Raw genomic sequence first — 26,428 nt, 5'->3', positions numbered from 1 at the left:
GGATGGAGCAGGTCATGGCAAGAGGGAGATGAGGCTGTGATGGAGACAGGCCTTTGTGTCCTTACAAAGAAGGAGATGGGACTGATAGGAGTTGATAGAAGCTACATATGAGAGTCTTTGCTCATCGTAGTCCACAGGAACTTCTAAAATATAATTTTGTGTTGTTCCCTTTGCAGGCTGTTGTGGTACCCAGAAGAGAATCATGCTATAAGTGGAATGGAGGCTGAAGCAGATGTCTTTATGAACAGTGCACAGTGGATTATGCATTACCTTTCTAAGGAAGCGGACCCTGAAAGTCAGCAGCCAGCTGAGAAATAAAGGAACTCAAATATTAAGAAGCAGTCAGCCTGTGGAGATACACACCATGCCACATGAAGATTGCCAGATAGAATAGATCAGGGGTCAGCAAACTTTTTCACAGGGGACCGGTCCACTGTCCCTTAGACCTTGTGGGGGGTCAGACTATATTTTGAAAAAAAGAGAGAAAAGAACAAATTCCTATGCCCCACAAATAACCCAGAGATGCATTTTAAATAAAAGGACGCATTCTACTCATAAAAACACACTGATCCCACAGACCATCCGCAGGCCAGATTTAGAAGGTGGTTGGGCCGGATCTGGCCCCTGGGCCTTAGTTTGCCTACCCATGGAATAGATCTAGCCTTTGTATCCCTGACAGGAGTCCCTTTCCTATTTCAGTGTATTCTTGGTCTTAAAAGATGTGCTGCTGGTGCCTTGGAAGCAGCCTTGTACAGAGTCAAACCATTGACCCCTGCAGCCCAGTACTGTCTATGTCAGGCATCCCCAACCTTTGGCCCTCCAGATGTTTTTGACTACAATTCCCATCATCCCTGACCACTGGTCCTGTTAGCTAGGGATCATGGGAGTTGTAGTCCCAAAACATCTAGAGGGCCGAGTTTGGGGGTGCAGCTCTCCAGGATGTCAGATTGTGGGCATTTCCAGCCCTGTCTGAAGATGCTGAGGATTCAAGCTAGGACCTTCTGCTTGGGCAGATGTTTTACCACTGTGCTACGATGCAGGTCCTTTTCAGAAAATCTGCAGCAAACAGTCAACTGTCTAATTGAACTTAACTCTCGTAGCAAAGCTGACGTCTTAAGAATTTGTATTGCTGTTTATAACTACAAGGCAGTATGGGTAGTGCTTATTTATTTATTTATTTATTTACAGGGCACTAGATCTTGGAATAATAGGTGCTAAAAAAAACAGCAACACCTCAACCTTCTTGTTTTTATTGTTATATGTACTAAGCTATACATAACCAAACTGGTCCCTGAGGAAATTTAATGCCATATAAGATTATAGCTTCAAGATTGTGGTATGCAAAATACGTGGGGAACACTGATATACCAACAACAACAACTATGTCACAGTGATTACCCTAAATGTAGGAATATACACCAATGGCAAAGCTTATGAGTTTTATAAGGATGAAAGAATGAAGGGCAAAAATTTACAGGTCCGCCCCCCAAAGATTGGAAAATGTTTGTTGATTATTGGCATAATAAAGCAATACTTCAGGAGATACTAACACCTTTATTTGACATGCTATAACAAGAAAAAAGAACAACAAATAGGTTTAAAAGCTAACACATTTATGCATGTAATGCTATCCTGAGTGGCAAGTGCATATATAAATATTTTGGGTGTAGAGATTGTAAAAAGTGAGGTCAGAGGGAAATGAAATGTGCAAAACCTCCGACGGTGAGAATTACGTATTTAGCAGGTGTAATTTACAAAACAGTTTTTGATGTCACAGATATTTTTGCATTGGTAAGTAATTACAATGTGCTAAGAATTTTCTTCCGCTGTTCCGTCAACAAATATAGCAATAAAAACACCTTGATGTGTATTGTAATTTAGTGGTTTCACATTGCAGTGTCTCTATGAAGCTCCTTTGCTACAGGGTGACTCGTCAAATTTATTTACACAGTGTACTGGACAGTTAAAATGCATATTGCCATTTCTGATGTCCGATTTTTGTCCATTTCTTATTTTGCATAGAGACTGCCCTATGTAAAATGCAGAAGGGCATAACTGGCAGATGGCATATATCACATGAAGAGGAAAATCAATTGTGAGTAGAGTTTCAAGACTGTATGCAAAATGTTTGGAAAAGGCAAGAAGCATGACATAGTGAGAATTCAAAATGCAGGAAAATGCAGTAATGGCAAAACTTATGAGTTTATTCAACTGAAACAAGGGAGGCAAAAATTTATTCAAGAAGAAAATGTTTATGGATTATTGGCATAATAAACCACATCAGTAAATAATAAGACTTTTATTTTACATGCTGTAACAAACACGAACAGTGAAAAGTCCTAAGGCAGAAAAAAATGTATGTACAATTATTCTGAGTTGCAAAGGTGTGTTTGTGTGTTGGTGTGGTGATTGTAAAAAGTAAGATCAGAGGACATGAAATGTGTAAAACTTTGGACAGTCATAATTACATGGTTAACAGTGGTAATTCCCAAAACAATTTTTTATGATGCAGATATCATGGCACTGTTAAGTACAAGTATAGGTATGTTGTTTCTTGGGAAGAGCTGCTCAAGATCAGGAGGTGCCTGTAAACATCACGTTCTTTTTGTTTTTGCTTTGCTATTTTCTAATCTGGGTCTCTCCTTAGGCTGTTCTTACAGTGAGGGTGGAAAGTATTTGATCCCTTGCTAAATTTGCCCGTTTGCCCTCTGACGAAGAAATGACCAGTCCATAATTTTAATGGTAGGTTTATTGTAGCTGTGAGAGACAATAACAGCAGGAAAAACCCCAAAAACCCAGAAGACAAAAGTCAGAGATTAATATGCATTATAATGAGTGAAATAAGTATTTTATCCCTTTGCAAAAGATGACTTAGTACTTGGTGGCAAAACCCTTTGTTGGCAATTACAGAGGCCAGATGTTTCTTGTAGGTGGCCACCAGGTTTGCACACATCTCAGGTGGTATTTTGTCCCACTCCTCTATGCAGATCCTCTCCAAGTCAGTAAAATTTCGAGGCTGATGTGTAGCTCCCTGAACCTTCAACTCCCTCCACAGATTTTTGATGGAATTGAGGTCTCCAGGGCTTTAATGTGCTTCTTCTTGAGCCACTCCTTTGTTGCCTTGGCCGTGTGTTTTGGATCATTGTCATGCTGGAATACCCATCCTCAACCCATTTTCAATGCCCTGGCTTAGGGAAATCGTCAAATTACCCAAGATTTGATGATACATTGTCCCGTCCACCATCCCTTCGATGCGGTGAAGGTGTCCTGTCCCCTTAGCAGAAAAACACCCCCAAAGCATAATATGTCCTCCATGTTTGACAGTGGGGGTGATGTTCTTGGGGTTGTAGGCAGCATTCCTCCTCCTCCAAACACGGCGAGTTGAGTTGATGCCAAAGAGCTCGATTTTGGTCTCATCTGACCACAACACTTTCGCCCAGTTCTCCTCTGGGTCATTCAGATGTGCATTGGCAAACTGCAGACGGGCCTGTGCATGTGCTGTCTTGAGCAAGGGGACCTTGCGGGCTCTGCAAGGTCTCAGTTCTTCACGGTGTAGTGTGCTACCAACTGTTTTCATGGTGACTACGGTCCCAGCTGCCCTGAGATCATTGACAAGTTCCCCCCCCCCCGTGTAGTTCTGGGCTGCTTCATCACCGTTCTCCTGATCATTGCAACTCAGTGAGCAGAGATCTTGCATGGAGCCCCAGACCGAGGGAGGGTGACAGTTATTTTGTGTTTCTTCCACTTGTGAATTATTGCACCAACTGTTGTCATGTTCTCACCAAGCTGCTTGGCAATAGTCTTGTAGCCCAGTCCAGCCTTGTGCAGGTCTACAATCTTGTCCCTTACATCCTTGGACAGCTCTTTGGTCTTGGTCATGGTGGCTAGTTTGGAATCTGCTGAATGATTGCTTCTGTCGACAGGTGTCTTTTGCACAGGTACTGTAACGAGCTGGGATTACAGGTAAGACCTCTCCCTTACAGCAGGTGCTTCTAATCTCAGCTCGTTACATACAGTGAAGATACCAGGTAGCCTGACATCTGGCTGGTTGATAGGGGATCAAATACTTATTTCACTCATTATAATGCACATCAATCTCTTGACTTTTGTCTTATGGGTTTCTGGGGTTTTTCCTGTTGTTATTCTGTCTCTCACAGCTACAATAAACCTACCATTAAAATTATGGACCGGTCATTTCTTCGTCAGAGGGCAAACGGGAAAATTTAGCAGGGAATCAAATACTTTCCGCCCTCACTGTATATGCCTTGACCAATGAGCCTGAACGGATGCAGCATGCTTCATTTTAATGAAAGGAAGTCACTGACTTAGGGGGAGGAAGCAAGGCTGCTTGTGACTGGGGCAAGGTGGGCCAGGAGTCTTTAACCACTCATCATCCCCCATCCCAATCAGAACCACAATGGGAGGAGATCTGCTGTTGGCATCAATAGGCCCTTTCTTCCCGTGGCAAATGGCAGGGATGATAGGATGGGTCAATAGGATGGAGAAAACATGCACACTCTACTCCTGACCAGGCTTGGGGGCCCCTGAGCTAGCTCTTCACAAAAGGCAACACCTAAGAATGGTTAAGGTTTTGTTCTTGGAAGCATCCTGGCAGCTGCCTGCTTGAGCTTGGGATTCACCAACACCAGGAGGGCAGCCTGCACAGGAGAGTACATTAGAATTATTGCTACACACACTGAAATGCCAACTGTATCTTTGATAATATAGCCAGTTAAAAATAAGATCTTTGCCACGTAAAAAGAAATGGAAAGGATCAGCAGGAGGAGCACTGTCCCAGCTGCCTTGGTGTGAGTGTCTGTTTGGAGGCTCCTAACATTGGATTCTTTCCCAGTCACTTTGTAGACGTGTCTGTAGAGTGAGGCTGCAACCATGATTGAGCAAGGAAAAGCTATCAGGAACGGGCAGCCACAACCAGTGATCAAATAGAAGATTTTGAAATTTGTAGCAAGATCAAGCTCTGTCCTGTCTTGCGTCATGTTTGTAATGCTTCTCTGGGGTTTAATGTACAAATTCTGCACTGCAAAGAAGGCAACAAGCAAGGAAATGGCTTGAGATCCCCCAAGAAGCCAAGGTACTATCCGTGATATCATCAGCTTGCACCAAAGGAAAAGGGAGCAGTTGTTGTTAACTATCTTGAGATAATAGAAGAGGCAGAGCCAGGCAGTAAGCCAGAATCGGGAGAATGCGAGAAAGCTTCCAATGAACTGGCTTATTTGTAAAGTTAAGTAGCTGCTAGAGCCAGGGAAGAAGTAGTAATTAATTAAACATGGAGACATAACACCAGAGAAGCCAATATTGGACATACCTAGGGACAGAAGAAGTTGTTCTCTAGCATCAATTTTCCTGCTTTTAGCCCACTCAGTGACTATCACTGCAGCAATAAAGCCATTGGAGATGAGCCCACCGATGGCCAGGACAGCTAGAGACGCCAGAAAGGCAATAAACTGAAGAGAAGGCATCTCTCCGTCTCCTTGCAGATTACTGTACCAGGTGGCCTTTCACCGATCCAAAGTTGCTGCACTGAGATGGAGCGTGCAAGTGAGACAGAATATCTGCAGCATCCTTATGAATGACACGGGAACTATGCAAATGAACTATGAAACCAAACTATAAATTAATGAGACTCCCCGGCTGCTCATTTCCATAATGCCCCTATCTGGCATAGTGGTGTGGACAGAAACTGTATCAGAGGGCTGCCTGTCACTCCACTTTGTATAAATTGTGTGTGTGTGGGGGGGGGTGTGTGCTCCATTTTGCCGGCCCCATGAATAAGAAAGCTTACCACAGGCAACTACTTAGCAGTGGCCCAGAGTTTATGTAAAGAATAGGAGGAGCTGGAAATACTACTTTTGAAAGACAGGAGAACCCACCTCTGAAATATTCCAGCTGGCTTGTTTGTCCTCAGACCCTCCTGCTTCTGGTTCACAGATCTCTGCAGCCTTTTCTTTTATTGAATCCCAGATTATAGGCAAATGCTTCTTCCAAGCCATCTCATGCCTCAAAGTAAAAGCTATCTGCAGTTATTTCCAATGCAGTTTTCCCTTCCTTTGCCTGCTATTACTTTTTTCACTGTTCTTTAAAAACAAATCAATGCAAGCTCAAATTGCAGTGTGTAACAACCACGATAGCAGACTTAGCTCAGAGATCCAGCTGCACTCATTTTTCTATTGCACATTCTTTGCTGCTGCTTAATTCCACTCCATCTCTGTACTAACCCAGTATATTTATAACGTAGAAGCTATTTTTAATACTACCCAATACTTTTGTTTCTTCCAAAAGTATAGGTCGACAGCCGAGGTGTGTGAGAAGGAAGTGTCATTCTCCAGACTTGGGTGTCGATAACTGATGAAATGTGTGAGTGATTTCATTTGGGGGCTGTAAGTGGCAAAATATGTTTGTTTGTTTTTGCACTAGGGCATCTTTTGGGCATCTGTTTTGGGCATCTCTTTGGGCATCTGCTTTGTTTTGCTGTATTAGATGGGCATTGTACTTTGAGGAATGCCTGGTGTAAGTTGTTAAGTAGTGTGTGCTTATCCCGTGATCCTAAAGAGATATAGCAGGCTTCGTTTTTTAAAAGTAGCTGGCATGTGGAGGGGGTGGGGAGAGAAGGCTGGTTGTGACTCTGGCAAGGAGGGCAGGGAACTTTAACCATTAATCCTTCCTTTTCCCGATCAGAATCGCAGTGGCAGGATAGCACTGACTGGAACCAAGAGGGGCTTTCCCCACATTGCAAGTAACAGCCATGATAAGAGCAGGACAATGCTGATTGAAAACATGAGAGCAAACAAAGTGTTACAATCCTTCCTCCACTTCACACCCTACACTTGACCAGGCTTGGGGCCCCTGAACCAGCTCTTCTTACAAAATGCAGCATCTAAGAATTATGAAGGCTTTGCTCTTGGAAGCATCCTGGCAGCTGCCTGCTTGAGCTTAGGATTCACCGACACCAGGAGGGCAGCCTGCACAGGGGAATACGATATTATAACTGTTAAACACACTGAAGTAGCAAATATATTTTTTTCAGCTTGTCCACTTATAAACAAGGTCTCTGCCACATAAAAAGAAATGGAAAGAATCAGGAGGAAGAGCACTGTTCCAGCTGCCTTGACATGGGCTTCTGTTTGAGGGCTCCTAAATTTGGATTCTTTACCTGTCACCCGGCAGACATGCCTACAGAGTGAGGTTACAACCAGGATGGAGCAAAGGAAAACTAGAAGAAAAGGACAAACAGTATTACCAATTAGAAGCAAGACTTGGAGAGAACTGTGAAACTCATTCTCTGACTTTCCTTGTGTCACGTTTGCATCATTGACTGTTGCGTTGCCCATGAGAGAAATATACCTATTTTGAATTGTAATGAAAGAATCAAATGACGTGATGACGAGAGAGCCCCCAAGAAGCCAGGGCACCATCCGCGATATCCTCAGCTTGCACCAAAGGAAGAGGGAGTGTGTGCTGTTCACTATCTTGACGCAATAGAAGACACAGAGCAAGGCAATGACCCAGAGTCGGAAGAATAGGCCAAAGGTTAAAAAGAAGTAATACACACCAAATATTACGCTGTCACTGTCACTGAGGTCAGGCTTTAACCCGTATCTAATAAAATAAGCAGTCAGAATAAATGTGAAGAAGATATTGGACGTACCCATGGATAGAATAAGTTGTTCCCTAGCTGCGAGGGTCTTGCATTTAGCCCATTCAATGACTATCACTGCAACTACAAAGCCATTGGAGATCAGCCCACCGAGGGCCAAGTCAATTAAAGCCACCAGAAAGGTAATGATCTGAGAAGAAGGCATCTCTCTGGGTCCTTTCAGACTGCTGTACAGGTAAGACTTTCAGCGACCAAAATTGTTGAGCTAAAGTGGAGAGTGTGAGTGAGTTAGCAGGGCTGCGGCATAGTTTTTAATAGGCTGGGAACCATGCAAACAAATCATGTGTAAATGAATGGGATTTCCGGGCTCCTCCTTTCCTTACTGCTTCTATTTCACATAGTGGTGTTGATATACCAAAGGGCCTCCTGTTGAATTTGCCTTGAGTGAGGGTGGTACTCCTTTTTGGTGGTTTTGCGAATAAGAAAGTTAGTGGCCCAGATTCTACTACTCAGGGAATAAATAGCAGGAGCTGGAAATTCTGCTGTTGGCACCTGGAAGAAACCAGGTCTGAAAGGCTTGCCTTCAGACTCTCTTCATTCAGCCCACACTTTTTACTGGATCCACTTTAAAAGCAAATTCTATTTCCTTAACAGTAAGTTCGTTTGCATCTCCAAACTAAAAGCCTTATGTAGTCCTTTGTGTCATTCCTTTTGTAGCTGCTCATTTCTACACCCCCAATACACTATTTCTTCTTTAAAAACAGACACAAGATTCTTAATACAAGATGAAAATCCAGCATGTGACCATCAAAATAGCAGTTATAGTGGTACCTTGACTTCCGAATGCCTCGACTTCCGAAGTTCGCTAACCCAGAAGTATTTTCACCGTGTGCGCAGTCTGCGCATGCACAGAAGCAGAGCGCGTGGTCTGCGCATGCACAAAGCGCAAAATCGCACTTTGTGCATGCGCAAAATGGACGCTTCGACTTACGAAGGATTTGACTTCTGAAGAGCGAAGCGGAATGGATCACCTTCATAAGTCGAGGTGCCACTGTAGTTCAGAGATCCACCACCACTCATTTGCTCATTGCACAGGATGCATTTCTGCTGCTGCTTAAATCCACACCAGCACACCAATCCAAAAAGCTTATTCATAATGGAGTTTCTAATACTGTCAGATGTCTTTGTTTTATTTTGCAAAAAGACCTCATCACCTGTGTCATTCGGATTAACAATTTTGACTGTGCTCAAGGTTGTTGCCATGCCAAAGATCTGAACTTTTGAGGAGGTGGGAATCTGTGCTGCTCACAGTTTTGATAAAATAGAGGACACACAAAGCCAGGCAATTGCCCAGAGATGGCAGAATATATATATTTGAGTAAACAGACATGTATACTGCCCAATCCTATTCATGCTTGGAATTTAATCCTAGTATATTCAATGGGCTTTTTCTAAGGCAAGGACAGATAAGATTGCAGCTTTAATTGATCAGTTTACCAGTCAAATCATGATAGGGTTTTGTTTCTTTGGTGTATTAAAAAAGCACACGAGATTTGCTTGTTGCTGTTTTCCAAAACAGGAAATGCAAAGATGTGTCTTTTATTTAGCACAGTGGTAACTATATCTGTTCTCCATCTCCGATGATTCATCGTCATCCTGGGGGGAAAGGGACAAATGGGGTGCCACAGGGTTCTGTCCTGGGCTGATTATTGTTGTTCAACGTCTTTATGAATGACTTGGAAAAAGACATTGAGGGGATGCTCATCAAATTTGCAGATAAACCAAACTGGGAGGGGAAGCTAAAAGACAGAATTTGGATTCAAAATGACCATGACAGATTGGACAACTGAGTCCAAACTAATACAATGAATTTCAATAGGGACAAATGTAAGGTTCTGCCTTTAGGCAGGAAGAGCCAGCTGCACAATTATAAAATGGGGGTTGGGGGCTCGAGCCCCACGTTGGACAAAAGATTCCTGCATTGCAGGAGGTTGAACTAGATGACCCACGTAGTCCCTTCCAACTCTACAATTCTATGAATATACAGTATGTGTATATAACCATATATCATAAAGACACCACAGTCTCCACTGTGCCTCATTAACAAAAGGAAACACCAACCCTGGGTAAGCGCCTGGCACATCACTTGGAGATTAGGGTGTCATGCAACAATATTATTACTATACTGTACTATACTTAGAGCCTTTTTTCCAATGGAAAAGTAAGTTACCGGTACTTTTTGAGTTCCCAGGCACTGATAAGGTCAGTCATGCATTAAGCTTCAACAATTTTAGAGCATCATGCTTTGCATTAAGTATTGCCTGTGCTCTGTTGTTATCAGTTTCAAAGGCACTTTGAACTGTTTATTCAACTTTGCACTGTTTGTTGCCCTTCGGAGTCAGGATTTTAAAAGAGGATTTCATTAATGGTTAAAAAAAAAGTAGGTTACGCAAAGCCTGAATAATGAAGCTTTCTTTCAGCCAATGAATTCTGACAAAAAGGAATGAATTATTACTATTAATTTATTACAAAGTTCTTTTTAATGACATAATAATAATAATACCAACAGTATGGAAACTTATTTTGTAACAAGAAAGACAGACAGGTGGAAGTTCTTAGGAAGTTCTTAGGAAGTTCTCCAGTGCCTTGCTTAGTGAGGGATGCAATGACATGAAGCCTGTGGTGTGGCCTCAGCCTATATGACAGTCCCTGGGAGGGAGAGAGGGAACCTTCCTTCAAAGAGATGGGAAAGTGTGTAAAAGAGCTACTGCAATGGGGTTGCTGCTGGAGAGAGAATGACACCAATATTATTTGTTCAAACCTTCTGAAAGTGTGTGTTTCTATATGGGAGGTACATAAACCAATGTAGAAGCCTGACTCAAAATGATTTTTAAACTAAATACACCTGGGATAGCTCAAGTTGTAGAGCACGAGACTCTGAATCTCAAGGTTGTGTGTTTGAGCCCCACATTGGGCAAAAAGATTCCTGCATTGCAGGGGTTGGACTAGATGACCCTAGTGGTGCCTTCCAACTCTACAATTCTGTGATACATGGGATTGTGCTGCAATGCATCCAAATAAATTACTACTGTATTAGTTTGGTGGCGTTTTGTTCTATTGATGTACCTGTGATTCCATGACAGCTATTCCTGTAGAAGGAGAAGGAAAGTGTGTCTGGGGTTATGGCAGCATTTGTTTCAAAAGCATCGCCTGTGTGTTCCAAAAGGGCAGGCTCAGCACAAAGTTCCCCCAAAGTTCACAGCCTGGCTTGGAAAACGTCCTCCCATTTGGCAACACTGATCCTTATTAAAGGACCTCAGATCTCAAGGATGGTGATTCTGGAGGAAGGAAGACTTCATGGTGAGTTGGTTCCAGCCACACAGCTCAGCTCAACTTCATTACTTTGTTGATCCAGTCAACATAAAGGGAGACACGGATGAAGGTGGCAGGCTTCTCTTTGTGAGCGCACACGCGGTTGGGGGTGATCACACCTTCCAACACCCAGCAGTCATGAGTCAAGCAAGCCAAGGGGCCTCCAAAGTCACGCTGCAGGTGTGAAGTGGAGAACAAAAGACACATTCAGTTCCAACAAAACATGGCTCGGGGCCTGTAGAGCAGAGCAACACCATCAAGGCACAAGAGGTGGCTTTTCTTCTTCCTAGAATTTGCTCAAGTACAGTATTTATGTCTCCCCTTTCCCTGTCATGAGTTCCTTTATTTGTGGATGCCCTCACCCACTTCTTCCCTCAGAGGACTGTTTCCTGGTACTGGTCTTAGACCTTTCTAGGCTTTTCCTAACCCTGTCTTCCTTCCCTCTCTGCAGGTGCCTCCTTCTCTTGGGAATCTACATGAGAAGCAGGAGGAGGCGATGTGTCTCACCTCGCATATCAGGGCACTCAAAGCAGCTCACATACCCTGCCTTGCTTACCTCACAGGCCCCCACAGGTACATTCAAGGGCGCTGTGCACAATTCACTCTCCTTCACACGGCCTCGAAGAGCCACATTGCAGTCTTGGTTGCTCATGATTGGCAGCTTGGCCACATTGAGGACATTTTCATTACCAGTGCCTGCATGGGGAGCAGAATCAGAGGCTTAGGATCAACGGTTGGGGGTCACCCTTAGGGTGAGGGCAGTACCCCTCCCAAAAAACTTTGTTTATGGCTTACAAGCTGGGGGGGGGGGAGTGTGGAAGGAAAATTATTGGTTGCCTGTTTGGCTTCAGACCTATGATAATGGTGGGGTATAAGGCTCCTGTTGGTGAGAGCTAGTCTAGCAGTGTCTGAACTACCCCGTGAGAGATGGGGTAGGCTCCCTGGATGCTTGAAGACTGAGTCTCAGAACCACGCTATGGGATACAGGTATATTTTTGTTTCTCTTCTGTGTCCAGGCCCAATTCAAAGTGCCCGTTTTAACCTTCAAAGTGCTTAATGGCTTAGGATCAGGGTCAGATCAAAGATGGCCTCCTTCCACATTTATATACCTGGATCTTGAATGTTATTCAGTGGCCTTTCTTCAGGTGCCCCCACCAAGTGAAGCGAGATGGCAAGACTGCCTGGGGGAGGGGACTCCACAGTGGTAGCACTCGGTGGTGAAGTGTCCTTCCCAAAGAGACTCACCTGGTACCTTTGATACGATAATTTAAGCACCAGATAAACACTTAAAACAAACTCCCAAATCTGAGGTTTTAGTGTTCTGAACCACTATCTATGTGCCGTGTGTTTTAATTATCTGCTTCTATTGCTATTTTAATATTGTTATGCTGCAAACTCTTGTTTTAATGATACTGTTTTTTATTTTTCTCTTTTATTTTGTGAGGCGCCCAGATAACAATCTTATTGAATGGCCTTGTATAAATATAGCAATTGTTCCCCAATACTCTTTTTCTGAGACTGTACCTCTGGTGTCTCCCCATCCTGCAATCTCACATATGGTGTTCGCAGGCACAATGTAACGCTCAGGGGGGAGACAGATCAGTGCCACACGCTGGTTCAGAATTGCTGGCCTTCAGAAAGAAAGAAAGAAAGAAAGAAAGAAAGAGGCTATAAAACCACCAAAATTCAAAAAAGAGAGCCAAGATAATGTCACTACAATCTACAATTTGCTGGCTGTGCCAACGTCATGCCTGTCGCCAGCTGCTCATGCAACTGCAACGCTATCATACTTTTCCATGTATAAGTTAGGGGTTTTTTTACTTTAAAATAAGGCTAAATTTTTTGGGGGGTCTTAAACACGGATAGTGCATATGCCCATTTTCTAAATTTGGTGTCCCCAAAAGTAGGGGATGTCTTATACATGGAAAAAACAGTAATTCTGTGTGTGGCAATAGCTGCTACACATAGCCATCAGCAGGGAGCAGATCCTGTAGGAGATGTCGTTGGGCTCCAGCTCCCGTTAGTCACAGATAGCATGACCAATGGTCAGGGATGCTGGGAACTATAGTCTGACCACTTCTGGAGGTCCATTCCCGGGTCATGTCCATTCCTGATTTAGGTTGGTTCTCCTATAGGGAGATGCCTTTGATTGAACCATGCATGCAGAACAGATGGTCCACCACTAAGCTATGGCCCTTCCCCTATTTAAAATAAAGCTTAAATGCCAAGACCCCAAGATAAGAACAACTAGCTGTGGAATTGCACTGGCAGGTATGGAACACCCTCAGTCTTCTATGCACTGCTCTGTCCTACCTCATTGTGCTAAATGTGTGCATTTATGGGGGTGACGGTCATCATTCCCTTTCCAAGACTTGAAGGTTTCACAGCATCCAGGTCATGTCAATGAGGTTGGTCTTCTCAAGAACCAATGTACAGAAACACATATTCAAGAATGCACATATTCAAGTGCAATGGGTAAATAGGATCCATGCACAGGAAGGCTTTGTTTTCCACATCTTCAGACAGAGCTGGGGAACCACAGGCCCTGGAAATGAATGACGTCTCTATCCAGGCCTCTCTATCTGGCCTCAAAACTCTCTGCAGTTCATATACACTCATTGGCCCTGCATCACACCACAGGTGTTATTGCCTGCCTAGAATGTGTCATTGAATTCTGAGGGTGCCTCTTGCTTGTCTGGATAGGGGTGTGTAGAAAGTAGCCGGCTGTACAAAGATAGAATTTACATTTGTTGCTCTGCCCACTTTTGCCTCTGGAACTGTTTACCATCGGCACATTGCCCAGAAAGGGATGCCGGCTGAAAAACATTCCCCACCCGTTTTAGGATGCAAAGCATGGAAGCCACATCCATTCTGTAGTAGACACAGAGCCCGTCTCCAAAAGGCACTCACCTCTCCAGTTTCAGCATCACCAGAAGAGACTCGGAGGGGCCACACACAATCTTGGAGATGGGAATGGCCTGTTTGTCAGGATCATTGGGACCAGGGTTCCTAAAGAGTGTCCCAAGCCAGACTTCATAACCAGACAAGTCAGCTTCACTGCCAATAAGAGGAACACAGTTATCACAGGGGTCCAAAGATTGCAATCATAAGTGGCAGCTTCCCTACTTGAGCTCCTTTATAAGTGTGTTATGACTGCACAAAGGAGAGGGCTTCTTTGGTGTTAGCATCCCAACTCTGGAACATCCTCCTCAGATAGGCTTGACTGGCTTTGACATTACAGTCATACCTCAGCTCCCGAACACCTTGGGAGTTGAACATTCTGGCTCCTGAATGATCGAAAAGCGGAAGTGAGTGTTCCAGTTTTCAAACTTTTCTTCACTATTGTTGCCGGTACACCTGCACAATCGGGAACCAATCGGAAGCCGCACCTTGGTTTCCAAACTTTTCGGAAGTCAGATGGACTTCCAGAACGGATTCTATTTGACTTCCAAAGTATGTCAGTATAGACTTTCTGGTACTAGGTTACGATGTTCTTGTCTTTCCAGACATTTTACATTTGTTTATAGTTTACTTTTTGGTTTTAACTGTTGCTAGCAGAGGTCACAGCAAAAGCATATTAAGAAAAGCCATACTTTTAAAAAAAAAGTGGTTTGCAGCTTCCTCCTTTGAAAGCGAACTTGAACTGGATTTACATTTCCTGAATGCAACTCTGGGACAGGAACTGAAGCTGCTGTTGACTGAGTGCTTTACATGAGCTGTGCTAGCTCAGCCTCTGCAAACTACGTGCCCTTTGGATATTTTGAACTACAACTTCCCTCAGCCCTAGCCAGTTGTAGTCCAAATTATCCAGAGTTGGGGAAAGCTGAGCTAGGGTGTTTCTTTACCCATGGCATTCCACCACCACCACCACCACCACCTTTGCAGAGACTATTTCCATCTAGGATAAATGAGTGGCCATCAGTCAATTGTTTCAGCAAGGCAGCCCCTCAGCAGTTTCCTGTGCAGTATTAGGAATGAGGCTCTGCCACAAAACAATAGTACTGCCTTTCCCAAGGGGCACCAGAAGGAGATAGTGCAGGAAACCTCAGAGGAAAGCCAAATAAAATGCTTACCAGGAAGAGAAGCACTGGCGTGTGCTAATGACCCACTGCTCATTCACCAACGATCCTCCACAGAAGTGGACTAATTCCCTGCAAGACATATAATACAAAAAAAAGTGATCAGCTTGCCAGCAAGTTGCTAGGAACTTTCCCTTTTGCAGTGCTTTCATTGCTTGGAACACACAGTGAGAGCTGAGTAACGAAGACGAAGGATAAATGAAATGAGGAGGTATCACGGGGCTGAAATCTCCCCTTGAAGTCATTGGATTACTGAGGTGGCTCTTTTCCCATCAGCGCTTCCTGTTGGACAGATTCACTCTGATTTCTTCCCCATAGCAGAGGTGTCCAGACCATTGAAAACGTTTCACCATCCTTATGGAACTCCACCACCAGCATTCGTATATTTCTCACCGATTGCGGATGCTGACCGTCCAAGGTGAATTCCCAGGTTGCCCGCCCACAATACGAGCCCGAAGCTGCACTCGTTCGTCCCTCCTGCCACATTGGTCAAAGACCACGTTATCTGCAACCAGGAATGTGAGAGCGAAGTCAGGCACAATGCTCTCAGTGGTTAAAAGCAAAACAAGAGACTTCAACTTCCAAAGCTTGTTGGCAAAGTCCAGGTCCCCCAGCCCAGCTGCACTCCCCTCTCATCAGAACTGCCTCCTTCCCAACTGTCACAGGGATCAAGCAAAGGAGACTTACCCGGGTTCAGCAAGTTGGGCGGCTTTTTGTCACCGGCTAAATAAAGGAAACATAGGGCTGGTTTACATGTGCAAACACGCTTGCTTTCTGTACACCATTTGATTACTATGTACTTCAGGGCTGGTGAACCTGCAGGCCAAATCTATCCCAGCAAATCTCTGCAGGTGGCCTGCCAGCCCTCAGTAAAACTGGATGCCCCATCTCAACTCTATGCAAGAACAGGGCAATTTTAATCTACGCATACTCAGGCACAGACCACACTCATCCCCATCACAGCACTGGGCTGAGAGAAGAAGTTAAATTTCTCCTTGCTGCTGCTTGTTGCAATGGGATGATTTGTCCAGCACAGCCCTAAGCTGTGGGGAGAGATTTAATGCTCTCCATACTGATCAATTCCGTAATGGATAAATTGTCCTGCTAAGCTGAGAAAAATGGTTTAACTCTCTCCTTTCTGCCCAGTGCTGTAACGGGGTGATTTTAATCTCCAACCACATGCAATCTTCTACCACATGCAACCATTTTTGCATGTTTTGGAATGCTGAAACATAGCAACAGTGTGTTTTACACCTTTCCAGGCCCTCTTCAAAATAGGTGTAGGGGTTCAAGCTGGGATTATTTAATATGAAATGCAGAATGTGTGTGTCAAATGTCATTCCAATATCAAAATGCCCAAGGGGGTTGCTGCGTTGCACACAAACCTACAAACGAACCAATACAGAACAGGCGAGACAAGCCAAAGGCTTCACTCCATAGAGTGCACAAAACACCTTGCAGGGGACACAAGTTGCCCACTATTGGTAGAATTGCCTGGGAGTGACCAGGACAGGGGGGTCGTGTTCATCATGACATTAGCCTAACACTCAACATTGGCTCAGAGACTCACCACATGGCTTAATAGCACAGTAATCAAACTGAGTTTTGTGATCCATGGTGTAGCACCAGGGGCCATGGCTGTCATTGTCAGGGTTGCGGCAATAATTTTCTTCAAGATGCACACTGGGGAACATGACAGGGAAGACCCTAGGAGAAAGAAAGGGCAACCATCCCTTCAGCACATGAACACTTGGCTGCCTCTTGTTCCCTAAATCCCCCAAGACCTATCTGGAAGAATTTCTTGTCATGCAATAGATACCTCACTTGCAATTATTTGTTGGGGTTGATTCAGACATTTGGAAGCACCAGCACTGAGCAGGTGTTTGCATTTCCCAGCATACAAATGACAATATTTATATTGTCGGCAGGAGGATGCAATTCTTTCCCCACAGCTAGTGGGGAATGTAATTGCACAAGCAACATAAGAAGGGGTTAATTTTTGTATGTTTTCTTTTCTTTAGAATAAAAGCAATATAATAATAATAATAATTTATTATTTATACCCTGCCTATCTGGCTGGGTTTCCCCAGCCACTCTGGGCAGCTTCCAACCAATTATTAAAAACAGTACAGCTAAGCTAAGCCACTCAAATGTGGAAGCACTGACTCAGGTAGTAATTCACAATTTTTAAAGTGATAAACACTGACAAAGCTACAACATCCCACTCCAATATCCCATTTTGTTGATCTTCCCATTTTATTTTATTTTTCAAATTTATTTCTTTGAAGGCTGTGTGCTCCTTTCTCCAGTGCTAGTACAGATTCCCCCCCCCAATAAGACAATCCCCCTTCCTCACTGTTGCTACACAGGGATGTGGTGCGGTGCTGAGTGTACTGATTCTGTACCAATATGGTGCTGGGAGGTTCAGGTAACCTGAAACATTAAAAATGAAAAAGAAGTGCGCTTTATTTTACTTTATTCTATCCTGCCACCCAACCGCCCATTTATTTTAGGAATGTACAGGGCTTACGGCTTTCGGGAAAGGATTTGATGGCTAGGCCCCAAACCCAGGGGCGGGCAGGCTCTTTACCTTCAAAACTCATATGTATGAGGGTAGAAATTTTCATTAGGATTGTAGCCCTGCCAGTAGACAGACTATCACATACTGTGGTTTGTGAGGTGACTGCTCTTTCCACTTCTGGCAAGTGATTCCCTTCCGGGTGTTACTAACGGTGCCTCGATATTCGACTCCATTTCCATGGTAACAGTCTGTGAGGACAAAGGACCCACCTGAGTGCCATTGCCTACTATACACTTCAATATCAACTCTAACACAGCGGACCATAAGGACATGAAAACAGCCTGGTGGATCAGGGCAATTATCCAACCAGTCAGCCTTCTGTTCTCACAGGGGGCAACCAGGTGCCTAGGGGGAGCCAAGGAAGCCATCCCTTTGGTGTTGTGGTTGAACCACCCTGGACAATTAATCAGCAAACCTGGCTACCTCACCGTTTACCTGCTAACTCTAGGTCATTTATGAACAAGATAAAAAGCACAGGTCTGGATACTGATCTTGGAGGGACTCCACTTTCTCCACTGGAAGAACTGTTCAATTATTCCTACTCTCCGCTTCCTGTGTCTGAACCAGTTATTGATCCACAAGAGGACCTCTAAAAAGGAGGTTCAGCGTCATGGGCCCCAGTGACATTGCTTTGCGAAAGTCAACTGCAACTGAGAGTCAATTGTCAGCTGGACCACTTCTATCCGTTTGCTCCTTGGCATTTCCAAAGAACTCGAAAAGGTTCATGAGACAGGACTTAGCCTTACAGAGGCCATGTTGGTTTGACTTCAGCAAGACTTGTTCTTTTATAGAGTTAGTGATTCTATGCTTGGTAGCTGTAAACTTGGAAACCTCTATTGCAGCTCTGTCAAACCCTCCAATACCAAATCACGTACAAAAGCTTTTTTTATGGTGCATTAATATAAATATTATATTATATTAATTACTACCGTAGCTGGCCCTACCACGTGTTGCTGTGGCTCATCCCTGTGTTTCCCCCCCACCCTGTCCCGATCCATGACGTATCCCGTCCCCTCCTCCCCCCACCCCGGGTCATCCCTGTGAGTGGCCCCACTGTGTCCTGATCCATGACGTATCCCACCCCCTCCTCCCCCAACCCCCACCCAGGCAAGTCCCCACTTCAATTGGGCCTAGTCTGACAAGGCGAGCTGAGGTGCTGTGGAGAGGGAAGGTTTTCTAGCTGTAGTACCAGTGCTATTTTGCAACCTCTTCTGGCTTCTTTTCCCCAGCATGCACTTTTGGGTGAGTTGTGTGTTCTGAAACACAGGGTTTTGGGGGGTTTACATTGCGCAGGTGTGACATCTGTCTACGCAAACGGTATATGCTTCCTTTCACAGTAGAATCATAGAATCATAGAATCATAGAATCATAGAGTTGGAAGAGACCACAAGGGCCATCCAGTCCAACCCCCTGCCAAGCAGGAAACACCATCAAAGCATTCCTGACAGATGGCTGTCAAGCCTCTGCTTAAAGACCTCCAAAGAAGGAGACTCCACCACACTCCTTGGCAGTAGCATGGGACGTTGTGTGCAAATTTGAACGCTATCGGTCAAGCGGTTTCGGTGAAAAGTGGAAACATACCCACATGCCCTTTTTACATTTTTATATAGATATTATATTATGTTGGCACTACCCGGACTTGAATAGAAAGAGAAAAGAAAGAATCGCTGTTGAAAGGATCCCACTCGATCTCAGCTTATCAGACCAGTCCATCCAGCTCTCTCACCTTCTGTCTGCACATCCTCAGCACAGCGTTTGATCTGCAAGCAAAAGGCTGTCCTCATGTTGGGGAGGCTAGTGAAACACCAGGGAGCCTCTGAGCCATCCGGATTCCGGCAATAATTCTCCTTAAGGCCCCTAGAGATGGCAAGACAGAGTATCAGCAGCTTCTTCACCTGCCCACAGAAACACCAAAAGACTCCTAACTGGGCTCAACTTCTGGGAACTGGACAAATTCAAGAATCCCTCCATGTTCCTGAATAAGGACCTACTTGCACTCATATTTCTCAGGCAGGAAATGGTGACGGTGAGGTATCTGAGAGTCCCAGCGTTGGCAGCGGATTCCTGTTGCAGTGGTGTTCACTTTGCCTCGATAGTCTTCTCCTTTCATTCTGAAGCAGCTGGTTGTAGACTGGAGGTGTCGGCGCTTCTCTACTTCCAGGAGTGGAAAAGGGAAATCAAAGCCACAATTATTTCATAAACCAATTTTACCACACCAATATAGTAGCATACATCATAAATAAGACAGGAAAAACCATAGCTACAAAATTATTCTAAACACACTTCAAAGGCCTTGTGAAACAAAATTTCAAGTTACTCATTTGTGGAGGAGGGTTGGAGCTGAACTTTCAACACTGATATTTTACGTATGTGCTTACATTCTGGATGTTTTTTAAATGAATGATCATCAATTTCAGAATTGATTTTTAGAATTTCAAGACAGCATTATATAGACTTCACAGCAAAATGCAGATTTGTGTGCATCAACAGTTTCGGGAGTGGAAGTTATGGGGTCAGAGGTCATGTGCATCAGGTGGATGCTGAGGTGAAGATAAATGGGAATTTTTCACCTTGAGCCCCTGTGCATCTTTAGCCACCTGTAGCTGAGTCCCTGCTAAGTGAATCTAGGACTGTTCAGTGTGACTTTCTACGGACATTTGCAAACTCCCCTTGAGAGCAAATATATTATTGCCAAAGCTTGGGTTAAAGTGGGCCCAGTCTTCTCTATCAAACTGAAAGGGAAAGAGGTGTATGTTGCTAAATGGCTGCTCTGCCCTCTCCCCCCCCCTTTTCATTCCAAAAGAACACTCCCTGTCCTCTCAAATCAGCAGGTGAAACAAGCCCAAAATTTATTGGCTCTCAAGTCACTAATAACAGTAGTGGGGGAAATGCTATCTCAAAGGCTGAGCAGAAGAGGGAAACCCAGCAGACTGGGGTCAACCTCCTGAATTTTTCTTGGGAACAGATTTCACCCAGTAGCATACCCTTCAAGACAATACTCTCCCTACTGTTGCTATCAGGTGGGCCCTGAAATCAGGGGCGGAGAAAGGGGGTGGGGTGGGGCGGGTCACCCCAGGTGTCACCACCGACTCCCCCTCAGCTGTAGGGTAGCTGAGTGGGAGGAGGCAGGCAGATTCCTGGGAGCCCCATCCCTGGGCACAGGGCATGTGCGTTGCCCCAGGCGCCCAATTGGCTTGCTCCGCAGCTGCCTGAAATCTCAAGGAGGACTTACTGCATTTCCGAATGTGGCAATAATCTCGCTCCTTAGTTGGATCTGTTGTGTAACACCAAGGACGCTCAGAACTGTCTGGATTACGGCAGTAATTGTCCTCTAGGTCTTTATCGGGGTATCTTTAAGCAGCAGGAGAGAGAAGAAGGATGTGTGTGAAACCATGTACGCACTGTTTCTATTTTCACTTGCTCCCACAGCAAACCTCGATCTGCACTTCCTGCAGGAAGATAACAGGGCTGCTCCTGCTTCTGTCTCGGTCTGTCCTATTTGAATATGTCCCATCCGATATGCCCACATTTCACTAGATGTGGAGACTGGATATCCCTGAACAAAGGAGAGATGCAAATAGCTTCTCCTTCTCAACAAGCACCACGGTGGCTGGTGTAGGCACTTTTTGCCATTGTTGGGAGGGGGGCATGCCCACACCTTTTCTTCTCCTCTTTTAAATGTGGCAACCATTTTGTGTTATGCAGACACTCTACAAAGCAGCCATTTTGTGACCAACAATATTTTCACAAAATTCCAAATGTGCCCACTGGCCAATTTCTTTATGGACAATAATAGCCTAGTATTGTAGTTCACTGTGAGGCACCAACGTACTTTGGGACAGATTCCCACGTCTGCCAAAAAGTCACTTTATGATGTGAAATGTCCCTACCCTGCCCTTTAATATGTTTCCCAAGGACTGGAACTTAGTACTTGTTTGGCTGGTATGGGTGCCTGTGGGGGTGTTGCAGGTCCCAGCGTTGGCACTCTCTGCCAGACTCAGTATGATCCACGAAGCCACGATAGTCCTCCCCGTTACATGACAGACATGCAGCTGCAATTCAAAGAGAGACAGACAGAGTCACTGAAGAATAAAGCTGCTCAAGCCTCACCTGACACCTCAGCCGGAAAGGTGAAGAGAGGACACATTCTGCAAAAGTTACTGGCACGAGCAAACCCCAGAAGACATGAGCAGATGAGCAAAACCTGAGCAAGCAAAATTTGCTCCAGGCGTCTGGTTTGAGGTGTCCTGAAAGGGCAGTGAAATATACTCAGAGTCGTGTAGTGATTTCATGTTTTTTATTGAAGCTCATAAACAGTGAATGAATTTCCCCCACAAACCTCCAGCTTTATATACATTATTTACACAATGGGTCCCATGTGATTGGCTGACTCTGCTTCCCTCCTGGAGCCTGATTGGGCTGCTCCTGCAGGCCAATCGGTGGTTGCATTCTAGGATCTTACCGACCTAATAGGCTGATTAACTTCCTCCTGAGGCCTGATTGGGCTGCTCCTGCAAGCCAATCAGGTTGTTGCATTCTAGGATCCTACCTGCCTACTGTTCTAGGATCCATGCTCAGTACATAACAGACAGTGAAAGTGATTGGTATGTTCTTTAATTTAGTTTAGTTTCAGGGAAAGGGAAAAGCACTTGTGGTGTTTTCTGCCTCAAGTGCCACAATCACTTGGCCACCCATGGCTCTTAGGCATGTTGACGTGATCTGTTGCTCCACCTTAGGCAGCAAAATGTATTGGGCTAGCCCTGACAGCAAGCACGGATACCATTGCAAGGCAATGTGAACGTACACATAGAAAGAGAGGATGCTAGGCAACTTCAGCAGATGCCGAACAAGCAAGATATGAGACTCCTGAGAACTAAGCAGATATCAGACAACACAAGCAAAGCAAGCTAACAAGAGCAAGCATGCAGTGAGATGAGAGAGGACACCAGACTGCACATACGTTGATAACCATCAGCGCCATCTCACACAAATAAACACACAGAGACACCAGGCAATGCCAGACATCAGACACAAGCAGGTCTCAGTATCATTGCACCATATTTAACCTTGATGCTTCTTGCATGTTGCTTCAGAATCTGTAGCAGATACCTTACAACTAGCAATACTAAATTTCGAAGAGAAAAATTCACAGGCACCTTCAGTTATAGACAGTCAAATTAAAATAATTGGGTAGTGTCCAAGTAAGGTTTACGCAGAACAGGCCCATTAAAATTAATGGACCTAGCTTAGTCATGATCATTGATTTCAGGAGGTCCACTCTTGAGTAAAATACCACCCATTGTTTGCACAATCACAGCAAGCTGGTCCAGGCCCAGAAAATATGTCCTCCTGATCCACAATATTGTGTTCCCATATAGCAATGATGGGGCTCTCAGCATAAGGGGGGAACAAAAGTCCAGACTAGCTGTTTTCATTACTGACTCCGATGAATTCTACCTACTGCTGGGTGAGTGCCAGTCAGAGACAAGATATTGGGCTAGTTCATTGAGTTAATTAAAAATGATGTTGGAAGAGGCATCACTTGATTTGAGAATCCCACTGGGTTCTTTCACCTGAAAGGCCACAATATTGTGTCTATTTTTCCAAAATTATTGGAGCATTGAATCTGGCAATACCAGTGCTTCAAATGGCATTATTGTCCTTGAGATGTTTGAAACTGAAACCTCAGTACTGTAAATGCATATTTGCCAATAATTGTAACTTTGTGAATAATTATGTGAGATTAGTCAGTAGCTCAGCGAGTGAGTGGTATGCAGATTTCTCAAGCCAATCTACATACCATTTTCACATTTCTTGATGCCACAGCTTTGGTGCCGGGTTGCAGGGTCAGTTGTGTAGCACCAAGGGCCATGTTTATCATCATCAGGATTTCGGCAATAATTTTCTTCTAACCCATTATATCGTGATGGGGAAAACCTTATAGAACAGAGGCAGAACTGTCAGGCTCAGGCAATTGCTCCAAACCGAAAGGATCCTTTTAGCAATTAATCTAGAACTCTCTGCAAAAATCAACCCTCTGGTTATTTGAACAGAAACCTCAATTTTGAAGCCACAATTAATTAAAACAAAAGTTAAAATAGAGTTGAACAAGCAATTAAAATACAGTTTGCCCTGACAACAGTCCAGCAATCAGCACAGTCAATCCATTCACTTTCAAAGGCTTGTTTGAATACGAAGGTCTTAACCTGCTGACAGAAGGATAACAAACAACTCCCATCATCCCTGATCAGCAGGCTGGCTAGGACTGATGGGAGATGGAGTCCAACAACATCTAGAGCAGTGTTTCTCAACCTTTTTTGGGCCACGGCACACTTGTTCCGTGAAAAAAATCACAAGGCACACCACCATTTAAAAAGTTAAAAAATTTAACTCTGTGCTGCCCTATATTATAATTATGACTGTAAGAAACACTTGCCAAATATTGCTTTCCGGCGGGTCAGTGTTGTGTATTGGCGGCCGCCAGGCTCGTTTGCACTGAACTTTGGGAAAGAGGAGGAGAAATATTGCTTTCCGGCGGGTTAGTGTTGGATATTGGCGGCCGCCAGGCACGTGACAATGCAAATCGCCCTTCTCGTCGCCGCACGTCGCGGCACACCAGCCAGCGTCTCGCGGCACACTAGTGTGCCACGGAACAGTGGTTGAGAAACGCTGATCTAGAGGGCCACAGGTTCCCTACTCCTGGTCCTGCAATGTTCAACAATGGACATTTCTTAACTCATTCAACACACACACAGGCCGTGGGAAATAATAATAGTAGTAATAATAATAATAATAATCACCATCATTTATTTTTATACCCCACCCATCTGGCTGGATTTCCCCAGCCACTCTTGGTGGCTCCCAACAGAATAATAATAATAATAATAATAATAATAATAATAATAATAATGTGACAAAACGTCAAACATTTAAAACTTCCCTAAACAGGGCTGCCTTCAGATGTCTTCTAAAAGTCAGATAGTTGTTTATTTCCTTGATATCTGTTGGGAGGGTGTTCTCACAGGGCGGGCGCCACTACCAAAGGGTACAGTGGGACCACGTTCTCACTATTTACACTGTACCTGTATTATGGTGTTGTTTTAGGGATTTATATTTTACTCTTACTTCATCCCTCATAAAGATTTACCTGTGGTCGTGCGGAGTCTTTTTGCCCCAATGTTGACAGGTTTTCCCCTTCTCAGTCACCGATTGGTTCCCTCTGTAGCTTGTCCCATTTCCCATGATGCAGCGCCTTATGTAACCTGTGGAAGGGAGGGATGACAAATGATGGAGATATTCATAAAGCTCATGCACGAAGGCACAGGACATCTGAGCACAGCAGGGAAGTGTAACTGGACTTCTGTCCTTTGATAAATTCCAATGTGGCATGACACAAGCGGATTAGCATAGAGCAAACGTTAGTGGCCCCCCTTTTTCCTTTACCCCACAAAAACAAGTGGGGGTTCCTAATAGGCATTTTAACTCTCAGCCCCTGCCCTGCTCCTTGCTGCCCACAGTCGTCTCCCTCTTGACCTGCTTACGCCAGTGCTTTTACTTACAGCTCACCCAATCATTGAACACCTTTTATTCTCCAGATGGCAGCAGAGTCATTTCTCTGTCTTGAAATAAATACATCTGTTGACTGAGGGCCCCTTCAGAACATATTTCCATTGCACATTTGTGATGATTCCTCACATTCCCCTTCCTTGCAAAGTCCAAGTCTGCCATCCTACCTTTTTTCTGGTAGAGGTCATAGTGGACATTCCTCTGCAACTGAGTGTGGGGTGTATTCTGGGTGAAATTCAGCAGCTGGCATCGATTGCTGTGCAAGCTGTAGTGGAAGGCTCTGGAGGAGCAACACAACAGCAGAATATTCATTGGCCCAGAAAAGCAACCAGAATATCCCATGTCCCATTTTGGCATTTGCTTCCATATACCACAGATTCCCAGTTACCCTAGCTTCTGCTTTCCATTGTTATCTGAATTCTATCTTGGCCGCCTCCTCACACCTCTGCTAGTAATATGCATAAAGTCTTATTGTGTTCATAAATTATTTCAGCAGTCCTGACTATGTATGGTAAGTCAATATTATTCCTATATTCCAGCTGTGAAGATAGAGATGCTGAAGCTGAGATAGCAGCTTCCTGAACGCCACTAAGGCTAGATAAACCAAAGACCTAGATTTTAATTTTGTTACATTTCTATCCTGCCTTCCCCCACCACCACCACCATGGAACCTAAGGCAGTCTACCAGTGGTTCTCAAGTGGCCTCCCCATGCAGGCACTGACCACCAGACCCAGACCTGCTGAGCTTTAGGCAGGCCAAAGGCAGGTCCTTCTGTTCATCCCTGTATGGTTCTGCAGCTCCTGTGCCCTTGTGCACCAAGTGTTCTGGCTTTGCCTCTTACCTGCAGTCAAGCCACAAGACACAACCCCGTGCACACTCTTCTAAGGCCTTGGGCTGCTCTGCCCTCTGGTGGGACAAATAGATTAGCTTAGTCGCTTTTAGTTTCTGGAAGTCATTCAGAGGAGAACGCTGGCCTGGAAAGACATTTTTAAAATGCACATTGCTCTGGCCTCTTGAAAAGAATCCAGAATCCAACGTGCTCCAGAAGATGCAGGGCACAATCCAGAGAAACAAGCAAGCAAGCAGGGCTCCTAACACTTAAGATGTGATCACCGTTTGTGAAGCCAAGGAGTAAGGGACAATTTTGGAGTTGGGGATGGAGAAATCTGTCAATCTTACACATTGTTTTGCATTTTTTTTTTAAAAAAAAGAAA

The 26,428-nt window shown here is 44.5% G+C and overlaps 4 protein-coding genes across 25 annotated transcripts in view; 1 reads left to right on the top strand and 3 right to left on the bottom strand.

Annotated features, from left to right (window-relative positions):
• The window catches only part of LOC118080574 (acylamino-acid-releasing enzyme), a 59,399-nt gene extending 48,818 nt beyond the window's left edge, over positions 1–10,581 (top strand). For 6 of the 15 annotated variants that reach the window (XM_035106010.2, XM_060271545.1, XM_035106008.2 and 3 more), the window contains 2 exons: positions 177–6,375; positions 6,697–10,581. In XM_035106010.2, coding sequence (XP_034961901.1) covers positions 177–318 — 142 coding nt within the window. In that variant the 3' untranslated portion in view covers positions 319–6,375; positions 6,697–10,581. Of the gene's footprint in view, positions 1–176 lie in introns of all 15 variants that reach the window. The other 9 variants (XM_060271542.1, XM_060271541.1, XM_060271540.1 and 6 more) reach the window with 9 other exon arrangements.
• Positions 4,584–5,480, bottom strand: LOC118080579 (taste receptor type 2 member 8-like). Its single transcript, XM_035106025.2, has one exon. The coding sequence runs from the start codon at positions 5,478–5,480 to the stop codon at positions 4,584–4,586; it is 897 nt and encodes a 298-aa protein (XP_034961916.1).
• LOC118080581 (taste receptor type 2 member 1-like) lies at positions 6,903–7,820 on the bottom strand. Its single transcript, XM_035106028.2, has one exon. The coding sequence runs from the start codon at positions 7,818–7,820 to the stop codon at positions 6,903–6,905; it is 918 nt and encodes a 305-aa protein (XP_034961919.2).
• The window catches only part of MST1 (macrophage stimulating 1), a 20,954-nt gene continuing 4,725 nt past the window's right edge, over positions 10,200–26,428 (bottom strand). For 6 of the 8 annotated variants that reach the window (XM_035106017.2, XM_060271548.1, XM_035106018.2 and 3 more), the window contains 17 exons: positions 26,056–26,188; positions 25,381–25,493; positions 24,795–24,909; positions 23,448–23,584; positions 21,579–21,699; positions 20,880–20,998; positions 19,639–19,801; positions 19,374–19,504; positions 17,733–17,835; positions 16,637–16,773; positions 15,754–15,789; positions 15,460–15,571; positions 15,061–15,138; positions 13,898–14,044; positions 12,512–12,618; positions 11,544–11,683; positions 10,201–11,161 (listed from right to left, as the gene is read on the bottom strand). In XM_035106017.2, the coding sequence (XP_034961908.1) occupies positions 11,000–11,161; positions 11,544–11,683; positions 12,512–12,618; positions 13,898–14,044; positions 15,061–15,138; positions 15,460–15,571; positions 15,754–15,789; positions 16,637–16,773; positions 17,733–17,835; positions 19,374–19,504; positions 19,639–19,801; positions 20,880–20,998; positions 21,579–21,699; positions 23,448–23,584; positions 24,795–24,909; positions 25,381–25,493; positions 26,056–26,188 (2,054 nt within the window). In that variant the 3' untranslated portion in view covers positions 10,201–10,999. Of the gene's footprint in view, positions 11,162–11,543; positions 11,684–12,511; positions 12,619–13,897; positions 14,045–15,060; positions 15,139–15,459; positions 15,572–15,753; positions 15,790–16,636; positions 16,774–17,732; positions 17,836–19,373; positions 19,505–19,638; positions 19,802–20,879; positions 20,999–21,578; positions 21,700–23,447; positions 23,585–24,794; positions 24,910–25,380; positions 25,494–26,055; positions 26,189–26,428 lie in introns of all 8 variants that reach the window. The other 2 variants (XM_035106023.2, XM_035106024.2) reach the window with 2 other exon arrangements.

The sequence above is a fragment of the Zootoca vivipara genome, chromosome 2 (genome assembly GCF_963506605.1).
Source record: "Zootoca vivipara chromosome 2, rZooViv1.1, whole genome shotgun sequence".
Lineage (NCBI taxonomy): Eukaryota > Metazoa > Chordata > Lepidosauria > Squamata > Lacertidae > Zootoca > Zootoca vivipara.
Note: the sequence above shows the minus strand (reverse complement) of the source record. Positions and strands in the feature narration are given on the sequence as shown.

Coding starts and splice junctions, on each gene's coding strand:
- LOC118080579 (XM_035106025.2), bottom strand. CDS start 5,480: ATGCCTTCTCTTCAGTTTATTGCCTTTCTGGCGTCTCTAGCTGTCCTG.
- LOC118080581 (XM_035106028.2), bottom strand. CDS start 7,820: ATGCCTTCTTCTCAGATCATTACCTTTCTGGTGGCTTTAATTGACTTG.